At 50.8% G+C, this 10,793-nt stretch overlaps 1 protein-coding gene across 2 annotated transcripts in view; it reads right to left on the reverse strand.

The window, feature by feature from the left end:
* Positions 1–455: 455 nt before the first annotated feature.
* TMEM275 (transmembrane protein 275) overlaps positions 456–10,793 on the reverse strand; it is an 11,418-nt gene continuing 1,080 nt past the window's right edge. The window contains exons 2-3 of one of the 2 annotated variants that reach the window (XM_032159070.2): positions 1,368–1,470; positions 456–1,076 (exon numbers count right to left, since the gene is read on the reverse strand). In XM_032159070.2, coding sequence (XP_032014961.1) covers positions 456–989 — 534 coding nt within the window. In that variant the 5' untranslated portion in view covers positions 990–1,076; positions 1,368–1,470. Of the gene's footprint in view, positions 1,077–1,367; positions 1,538–10,793 lie in introns of those variants that run through there. The other variant, XM_032159072.2, reaches the window with a different exon arrangement.

Here is a 10,793-nt window from a genome sequence, read left to right on the forward strand (position 1 = left end):
AGCCCAGGCTGACATTCATCCCTTCTCCCTCTTTTCCTCCCACCTCACTCGGGGGACTGGCACTGCTGGTGGTTAGCCACTTCAGGGTGGGTGCTCCTTGGTTCACAGTGCCCAAATGCCAGGGGGAGGTGGCAGTGTCAGGGTTCCAGGGTCCAGGGGCCTACTTTCAGCAAGCTGGATGGGTAAGGTTTACTAGGGACCAGAGACCCCACCTAAGGGGCCAAGGCTCTCCTGCTCCCTTCTTTGGGGTGTGACCCCTGACACCATCACCACATTCTACCCAGGAGTTTGGGAGATGGAAAAGATGAGGCCACCTGCGCCCAGCACCAGACCGTTGTAAAAAAGAAAGGAAGGAAGGCAGAAAAGGTTTTCTTTTTTCTTTTCTTTCTTTTCCCCCCTTAAATTCCTAAGGGGAATGAACCCGGACAGCAGAGTCACGGCGGGGCCCTGGTCCGCTAGGGGGCGGCCCGCTCCCGGGGCGGGTTGAGCTGGACTCCTTCCGAGCGCAGCGCGCAGACGGCCGCCAGCGCCGGGGCCTCCAAGGCGAGGGGGCTGGGGCCGGGGCTGGAGCGGCCGGAGGACGCGGCGGAGACGGCAGGGCTGAGCTGCACGGCCGTGGTGTCCTGTGCCGTGGGCTCGCTGCTCTCCATCTCCAGCGCCACGGGCCCGGCGCGGCCGCCACCCTGGCCCGGGCCCGCCGCGGCCGCCGAGCGCGCACGGGTCGCGGGGCCCCGGCGGCTACACACGCAGCAGGCCGCGAAGAAGCCGAGCGCCAGCACCAGCAGCGCCGGCCCCACGACGAGCAGCGCATTGTGCCCAGGCAGGAAGGAAGCGAAGGCGCCTGCCAGCGTCACGTTCACGCCCGCCAGCAGCGCGCACAGACCGCAGGCGCAGCACAGCGCCGGCGATGGCAGGCCCGGCACCCGGCCCCGGGCGCGTTCCGCGGGCGCCGGGACCGGTGGCCCCTCGCTCTTTTCTGCCGGCGGCATCGGCCTGCGCACGCCAGGCACGCATCAAGCTCCCTCCTGCCGCCGGCCCGGAACAGCCCAACCGCCAGGAGCCTCCTCACGCTCGTCCTGTGGGCACACAGCAAGAGGACGGCGTCAGCAGGGTATCCTGACTTCCAATCCTAGGCTCCGTCTGTAGCTACATTGAGTGCCTGGGTGGGCAGAGGTCATCTTGGCCAGCCCTCTGCCTCTGCCTCTGGGAAGCAACAACCCATCCCATATGTGAAGAGTCGACTTGTTGTTTCCCCACCTAGTTCCGGGGGTCCCTCGTGGCCAATCTTGCCATCCTCCCTCTCTCCTCACTTTTTTGTCCTCCAAACGGACGCTGCCCCTCCAACCCCTCTCCTCCAGGAAGCCTACCTGAACTCATTTGAGTGAGATAATGGCTGGAAAGTGCTCAGCACAGTGTCCAGTTCAGCTTAGGTGCTCATCACATGATAATCATCGTCTTCAGTAGTCCTAACTAGAAGGCAAATGGCGGCTCTTGGGATTTAGGCACTCACTCCCTCAAGTGGAAGAGGCCTTGGAAATCATCTACCTTGCCCCCCACCCCCGCCCCCTTATTCAGATGAAGAAACCGAGGCTCCCAGAGATCTAGCAGTTTATCCAAGATCCAGAACCAGGACCCAAATGACCATGCCACTTGGCCTCAGCATCCCCACCCTAGGCTCCGGTAGGCATAGCAATGACACTGACTCTCCTGAACATCAGATGAGGCCCTGGAGTCAGTGGCCACGTGAGAGTGAGGAGCTCCTGATGGTTCAGACGGTCAGTGAGAGGGCACAGTCCCCACATCGGCTGGCTTGGGCTGGAGCAGATCTAAGGCACCAGGGCCCTTTCTAGACAGGGCATTCTATTAAATTCCAATCCTACCTCCATTCCACTCCCCACTGTTCTACTGTTGAACCTGCATTCAAAAGCCTAATTGCTGGATGCTAGAATTCCTTTCTAGGATTCTCTAGATGTCTCTGGTTCTGGGATCTATCACTGGATTCTAGAATTCTGGAAATGCATGCAGAAACAAGAGTAATAAAATTAGAGTCTAGGGATTTATGATTTCTGTTTGAGAATTCTGTTATATAACGCATAAGATCATAGTTGGTACAAAGGCCCTCAAAGGACGAGATCTTAGCTAGTGAGCTGTGTTAGAATTGTGGGGAAAAAATGCCAGAAAAGGGTCCTGGATGGGGATGAAAGGGAAGTAATCAGATGGTACCGCGAGTCTGAGGGGAGCATGCAGGGTGAGGAGCAGTGAGTGAGTGCGACCTTCACAGGGGGCCTGACTCTCCTGCTTCCGTCTTCTCTCCTGTAACGTGGGGCTAATCATAGAACCCACCTCATAGGGTACAGTGATAATTAAATATTTTAAGCTAAATAAAGCGCATAGAACAGTGAGTATTTAATAAATGTTAACCATGCCCTTGTGGTGCTGGTTGACAGAGAAGGGAGCCATGAAGTCTCAAATCTGGGAGGTTGGTCATGTTGGTTTTGGAAACAGAAAAGTTGGGCTGTCTCCCAGGTGGAGGTACCTTTCTGAGTGTCCAAACCCTATACCCAGTGGGGTTGGAGAAAGCTTGACGACTGAGTGAAAATGAGGGCTAGTGTCAGATCCTTCACTTGCGACACACAGGATGCGCAGGTCAGAGGACTTGAAAGGCCACCTCCAGGCCTGTCCAGAGCTGATGACTCCAGGGCTCCCTCTCCTGTCACCATGCTGAGAGGTGGCAGCTCTACTGAGACTCCAGCCAGAATCACCTTGTTGCCTTACCAAGCTGGCAGGAAGTCAGAAATCCCCAAATGTTAGCAAAGAAAGCACATGTTGACCCTTGAGGGCATCTACAGACCACAGATTCCTCAGGAAGCTCCTCATCTGCATGAACATTTGCTAACCTGCTGCTGATGGTTCTGCCAGGCAGGGATAGCAACCACTAAAAGGGTACAGCAATTTACAGTTTGCAAAGCACTTTTACATCCATGATATCACAATCTACTACTGCTTGATGCCTATTAATAGCCATATTTTGGCTGGGCGTGGTGGCTCACACCTGTAATCCCAGCACTTTGGGAGGCTGAGGCAGGCAGATCGCTTGAGCTTGGGAGTTTGTGACCAGCCTGGGCAACATGGCAAAACCCTGCGTCTATTTATTTTGTTTATGAATAAAAAGAATTAAAAATAAATTTTTAATAGCCACGTTTTGCAACTGAGGAGACTGAGGCTGAGAGAGGGAAGTGGACTGGGGCTCTGGTGGCTGGACTAAAAGGAAGAATAGACATTCTGAGACCAGAGTCAGAAAACAGATGAGCTGGCTCACACCCCACACAATCTTGCCTAATTTTAAAGAGAAGGATTTGATCCTCAGGAGGGGCTGTGAGATTCCCAAATCTTCCCCTTTCAAGCCTCTCCCCAACCTCATTCATCAACATCTGACATTATCTGAAAAAGGCAAGGGTTCCCTTCCTGTGGGGAGGGCTCAGTATGAGGGTGCCCTGATGGAGAGGAGGGAGTCTGGCTCACCTCACTTCACATCAGTCTCCTGGAAGCTGACATTGGATGAGGGTCAGGAAGGCCCTGCTGGCTGGAGATTCCAGGGATCTTGCTTTTCTTTTTTTTTTTCTGAGATAGAGTCTTGCACTGTCACCTGGGCTGGAGTGCAGTGGTGCAGTCACAGCTCACTGCAACCTCAGACTCCTGGGTTCAAGTGATTATCTTGCCTCAGCCTACTGAGTAGCTGGGATTACAGGCACCCAACACCACCCCCAGATAATTTTTTTTTTTTTTTTTTAGTAGAGATGGGGTTTCACCATGTTGGCCAGGCTGGTCTCGAGCTCCTGACCTCGTGATCCACCTGCCTCAGCCTCCCAAAGTGCTGGGATTACAGGTGTGAGCCACTGTGCCTGGCCAAGATCTTGCTTCTTTTCCCATAAGGGGAAGACTCTCCTTTGCCTTTGGGTTTTAGCAGTTTTCCTGTGATGTGCCTAAGTGAGTTTTTTTTTGTATTTATCCTTCTTTGTAGATATTTGCTTTGTATGTATCCTTCCTGGTGCTTCTACAATCTGTGGCTGCATCATATTGTCCCACAGTTCAGGAAACATGTCAGCTCTTATCTTTTCCCCATTCTCTTTCTCCTCTCCTTCTGGGACCTTCATTGCTTGTATGTTCAGCCATTTGCTATTGCCCCAAATGTCTCTTTTACACTTTATTCTATATTTTCTAGCCTTTTCCTTCCTTCCTTCTGTTTCAGTCTGGATATTTTTCTACTGAAATATTTTTCTACCATCTAGTTTACTAATCCTGTTTTCACATGTGTCTTTTCTGCTGCTAAATCCATCAGTGGAGTTACTTCATCTGTTGTAACTTTTCAGTTCTGGAATTTCCACTAGATCCTTTTTCATAGATTCCAGTTTTCTACGGAAAGATTCCCTTGTTATTTTCTTGAACATATTAAACCTTCTAGAGTCCATATCTGAAAACTCCAACATCTGGATCTCCAGTGGGCTTGTTTCTATTGTCTTTTTTATTGCTCTTGTCTGTTTTATTGCTTTTGTTCATTTGGTCTTATCTCCTGAAATGCCAGATAATTTTTTATTGAATGTCCAACATTGTGTATAAAAAGTTATAGAGCTAGCATGAGGCTCTGAATGATACTGTCTTTCTCCAGAAGGGATTTGCTTTTGCTTCTGACAGGCACTTAAAGAAGGACAGGCCGCTTTAACCCAGTCTAGGATTATACTGATTGGAAACTTTGTTCCAGTCTTTCTGAGTCTAGTCTATATCTGGTTAGCCATTATTCCCAGAGTGTTGCTTTGGTCTTCCCAGTAAAAACTGTAGGTGTTTAACAGTACCCTTTCCCTTTTTAGGCCCCAAATTCAAATTTGACTCCCCAGTCTCATGACCACTGCCTCCTACAAACTGGAAAATGCCTTTAGGGAAAAATCAAAATCTAGTATTACTTCTCTCCACAATCTTGGCCCCCTCAAGTCCTCACTGCCTTGGTAGCTCTCCCATGCCTTTAAACAGATTTCTTAAATGCTTAATCCAGCTTTTAAAGTTATCCTCAGCAGGTAAATTGGTCTGATAGAAGCTAGTCTACTTTAGCCAGAAACAGAAGTCTAGATGATAATCTGAAATTAGCACGTTTAGATCTATAACTAAGTTATGCTATGCTAAGCACTTATAATAATATCTAATTTAATTTTTACAACCTAAGATTAAGTATTACTATTACATCTCCATTTTGCAGATGAGGAAACTGAGACAGAGAAAGATTAAGTAAACTCACCCCAAACCACTCAATTGCAGTGGTGGTGCCAGGATTTGAAATCTGGTGTACTGATCCAACCTGAGCTCTCAACCTAGCACAGTGCTAGATTTGCTAAATGTTGAATGACTGAGGCACAGGGCACAGGCTCTTCTGAGGCCCTGTAGATAAGCTCCTGTAATTAGAACTTACACTGCTCAAATGTCAACCACAGAAGAAGACAGGTTTTCTCTGGTTCAAGGAAGGTAAAAATCACTTTTCTTCTTCCTTGGTTTAGCAAACTAGGTTCAACAGAAAATAATTCCAGCCCAGGGGCTGAGCTTCTCAGTGCTAATTGCTAATGAATGATTGATTCTTATCTGCTCCTGGGAGGCAGAGTGACTATAAGACAAAAGGGTCTGTGCCCTAGGCACAAAAAGGACTAAGAACATGTGGGTGTTGGGCTTATTCCTGAGGTTGCCTCCACCCTGGTTAATTGGGATCTGGGAGTGTGCAGGGGTGAGGTGTTGAGGCTGCTCAGCTGTTGTAATTCAATTTGCACCACCATTTCATCTGGTGAACTGTGGCCTCCCGCAGCTGCTGTTGCGGTGTTGGTTCTGTTTTGTTGTGGGTGTTCTGGCTAGCTCTGTTGTGGGGTGTCCTTGGCACTGTTCACTAAAACTTTCTGGTTTTCCACTCTACTGAGCACATGTTAAGATTGCACTTTCTGGCTGATTTGTGATTAGGTGGCACTGTGTGACGTTCTGGCCAGGGAATTGTGACACATGCCACTTCCAGGCTGGCCTATTGGATTATGGAAGCAGGACTCTGAGTTGATGCTATTGCTCTCCCCAGTCCTCTAAGCCCCTTTTATTTCATTCCAAGTCCCCGCTTCAACCCCAGTGCCTGAGCAGGAGGGAAGGGCATTGCTCTGACTCTTGAGTTGCGAGGACTGGAAGACCTTCACTTCAGTGAGTACTCCAAGCTGCTGAGCCCATGGAGATCATCTAGTTCAATCCCTAAATCTTTAGAAGCGGGAAACTGAAGCTTGGAGTAGAGGAGGTCTGTGGCCAAGCCAGACCAGAACCAGGCCCTTTCCCACCCAGCCAGGGCTCTGAACACTGCCATTCAGCTGCCCATGACCCTGGCCAAGCAATTCACCCTCCCTGCTGCCCTGCCTCTGGCTAGGGAGGCCTCATGGTCTCTACATGGGGAGTCCAGTCCACAAGCAGTTTGGGGGAGGAGCAGACACTGGTTGGGCAGCCTGGGAGAGCTGGGGTCCCTCTCTGGGCCTTAGCTGTCTGAATGTGAAGGGAGGGGTATAATGAGGTTATTGTCCCCAAACTGAGGTCCCTCATCAATCAATCTGCTGCCCCACCCTCAGCTACCTGAGGTTTGTAAAGGTGGAAATGAGGACCTGTTTAGAAATTACTGTCAGTGTATCAAAAGGTCTCATAAAATGGCACATTTATGTATATGTATACATATATGTCTATATGGCAATTTATGTATAGGTATACATATAAATGCATATGGCTCTACCTGCTCATTGTACCAGATTACTTGCTTTAGGCTGGGATTCCGTTATTTCCCTGGGAAATCAGCTGCTGCACAGGGGTTCTGGTTGAGGGGCAGGGGCACTCATATTGAGCAGCAACTCTCTGCTAGGCACTTTCCCTACGTTAGCACATTTAACCTTCACTACAACCCTGTGAGCTGTTGCAGTCCTGCCCCCAGATCACAGTGAGGACACCGAGGCTAAAGAGGTGAAGGGACTTACTCCGGTTTACTCAGCTGCAATAGGGAAAGCTGGGATTCAAACCCGGTTTTGTCAGACTGAAAAGCTCATATTTTTGGCTCATTAGAATTGCTGTTTACTGAAAGGCATAGAGATATTTGCTTATTTAAAAACTTTGGGCTCAAGGGGGTGGTCCTCAGCAGGTGAAGGCAAGAGCTCCTGGAGAGGGCGTCTCTGTCTGAAGTCCCTTCAGGTCAGCAGGTCAGCCTGCGCCCCGCTCTGCCCCCAACCCGTGGTTCTGGGATGTTTGTGTTGCACAAGAGCAGTTGCTTGACTAGAGGTAGCTGCCAGGCCTCTTGGCTCCAGATTCCTGGTCCAAAGGCCCAAGAGCCTCTGGGTGTGGCGGCTTCAGTCCAGACATCAGCCAGGGGCCCCAGCCCGCTGTCTTCCACGGGAGCCTGAGCCCCTCACTTGCTCGGTCTGAGCTGTTTCCTGCCCACTATGAACTCCTCTGTTCCTTTTAGTCTTAGCCCTTCTGCGCCCTCTCAGTCCCTGGAAATCTGGGCCAGCCCTCTTCCCAGCACCCGCATCCTCAGGAACCTCCCACATCGCTCTCACTCATTGCCGGCTGGGGCTCATTCACTACCTTGGGAGCTCTCAGCTTCTGCCAACTGAATTCTGCATACCCAAAACCCAAAGAGCTACCATCATCCTCACCCTAGCCAATCCATGGGCCTGTCCTCACCATAGACACATGCATATACATGCATACTCACGCGTGTGCACACACGTGCACACACACACACAGTCTCCAAGCTGGAAACAAGGTTTGAGGATGAAGCCTGAAGTCGTGGCTTTCCAGCTCCTGTGTGTGATTCCCGGGATCTATCATCTTCCTCCCTGAGCTCACGTGCATGCACGAACACACACACAGACACACACGCAGTGACCGGACATATCCAGAAATACAAACACAGATGCATAGATGCATTACACACAGAGAGTTGCAGACACAGGCCAACATATCACACACTATCAGTTGCCTGCCTATCTGGTGGAGATGAGCTGCTGCCCTGGAGACTTCTCCTTGCCTGGAAGCGTGATGGTGGAGGGAAGGTGCTTGAGAGCAGAAGCCCCTGGGATAGGTGATGAGTGGATAGGAATTCCATTCTGGCTGCTCTGATGTTGCCTCCCCATTCACAGTGGGTCTCCATGCTGGCAAAAGGCAAGCACTCACCATTCCCCTCACTGGGGCTCAGCTTTGCCATTGGTAAAGTGCGAGATTGATCTAGATGGTCTTTGCAGGCCCTGCAAGCTCTGGCTTCCAGCACAGCTGAGAGGCCCCAGTGGCACAAGACTCCAAAGGCTTCTTTGAGCGATCACAGGTCTGCGTTGGTTAGACCAAGCCTTTGTAACCATCCAGGCAAAGATGCTCCCTTCCAGTCCTTCCTGGTGCTCTCGCACTTCCCCAACAGAATCCTCAGGCCGCAGTCCCCAGCAGGGGTTATATAGATGGCCAGACTGGGGTCTCTAACCTCAGTCTGGGCCTCTGCCTCTACCCTAAGCAACTCAGCTGCCTGGATCCAGCCGGAGGGGTGGAGAGAGAGGACTTCAGACTGGCAGGAGTGGAACTGCCCTTTCTGTCTGTCTCCTTCCCTCCAAGGCTCTGGAACTAGCTCCACTTTCCTCTCTAGCCTAAGGAACTTCAGCATCTTTTGCCCAACCACCCAACCCCTCTGCCCTCTTAGTTTCTTGACTTCTCATCTCCAGTGCTCAATTCCTTCATTCCACCTCAGCTACACTTCTTCATACCTCATCACCTTCAGGACTTTATTACCCTTGTCATCACCCTGAGCCATTCCACCTCTGAGAAACTCTGACACCCTACTCTTGACTGTAACTCCACTGCTACCTCCATACAAACATGGGTACAGCATAAACACTGTTCTAAGCCATATATATATATGTATATACATATATAAAATTATTTTTTTTTTGAGATGGAGTCTTGCTGTGTTGCCCAGACTGGAGTGCGGTGGTGCAGTCTCGGCTCACTGCAACCTCTGCCTCCCAGGTTCAAGCGATTCTCCTGCCTCAGCCTCCTGAGTACCTGGGACTACAGGTGCACACCACCACACCTGGCTAATTTTTGTATTTTTAATAGAGATGGGGTTTCACCATGTTGGCCAGGATGGTCTTGATCTCCTGACCTCATGATCCCCTGGCCTCAGCCTCCCAAAGTGCTGGGATTACAAGCATGAGCCACCGCGCCCGGCCGCCCTTTATATCTATTAACTCATTTAAGTGCCATGACAACCCTTAGGTAGCACTACTGCTGTCGTGATTTATGGATTGGAAAACAGAGGCCTGAGAGGTCAGAAGAATTGCCTAAGGTCACAGACGTCATGGTAATACAGGGCAGAGCTGTGATTCAAACCTAGGCTGTGTGTCTCCTAAATCTGTGCCCTTCATAACTCCACACTGCCTCTGGCTGTAACTGTTCTCTGATCTCATGCAATCCCTGGAACTCCACAGTTTTCTCCACGATACTCTTGCTTCCACTTCTGTCTGCATCTATCCAAGAACCCAAATTGCCTTATTTCCATTACTCTGTTGCAACTTCACTTGTCCCTTTGTCTTTCTGCCAAAGCTGCCAGCAAAGCCTCAATTGCAACAGTCTGGCTTTCTGCCACCTCAAGTCTATGCCTAAACTGCTAAGCCTTGTAGGTGAAAAAACCACAGCTGGGCGGCATGGGCCCTTTGTACATCCACATCCCTGGCATCACTGTGGTCCTTAAGGATCCCGGGAAACCTCCCACTTCCTAGTCTGAGCTCACCAGCCCGTCACTGGACTGTACCTCCCACTGGATGCACCTAAGAAGGCCTCTCCCATCTTGAAACAAAACCCTCCTTCAACCCCACATCTGCCTCCAGCTAACACTCTGCTCTGTCCCTTTCTTGAAAGCACTGTCTACAGTATATATCTCACCTCCTTGTCAAGAGCCAATCCACTCCAGTCTGGTTTCTGCCCCATCACACCACAGACTCTGCTTTCACCAAGGCCACCAGCTGACTCCTTTTTGCTGAATTCCATGAACACTGTTCAACCCTTACCTAACTTGACCTCTCCAGAGCTTGGCACCTACTGAAGCCTCCCTCCTGGAAACATACTCTTCCCCTGGGATACAGTTCCCTCAATTTCATCTTCGCCCACAGAGCCCACAGACCCAGCCAGAAAATCTGGGCTTCATCCTCAGCTCCTGTCTCCCGAGGCTTCCCTCCACACATTTGCCATCTATCACCAAGCCCTGCAGACTCTCCCCGGCAAGCATCCCAGAATCCATCCCTTCCTCTCTAGTCTCACCACGGCCCCATCTCTCCTCCTAGGATCCTCACGGCTGCTGCCCAGCCCTGCCCCCCTCCCCACCCCCGCCTTGATTTTGCTCTTGCAGGGCTGACCTCACCAGGTGTGTGAGCTCCCTGTGCCTGAGCCATGAGCCTACTTTCTCTTCCCCTGGCTGACCCCAGCTCTACCTTCAGAGTGCAGCTGGGATGCTGCTTCCTTCCTTCCTTCTTTCAGATTTCCAAAACTCTGCAAATCAGGACTGTTAAACTCCTGATACCCTCATGGTGCCATGACTCCTGTGTCCAGGTCTGCAGGCCCCAGCCATCTTCCTTGAGGGCCAGGATTATGTCCACCTCGTTTGTTGCAGTATCGCCAGTGGGGGTGGGGGGAGGGGCGGTGCCTGCCTCTCCCCAGGTGAATATTGGTTAAATAAATGGCCCGGTGAATATTGGTTAAATAAATGG

Source organism: Hylobates moloch, unplaced genomic scaffold (assembly GCF_009828535.3).
Source record: "Hylobates moloch isolate HMO894 unplaced genomic scaffold, HMol_V3 SCAFFOLD_8, whole genome shotgun sequence".
Taxonomy (NCBI): Eukaryota; Metazoa; Chordata; class Mammalia; order Primates; family Hylobatidae; genus Hylobates; species Hylobates moloch.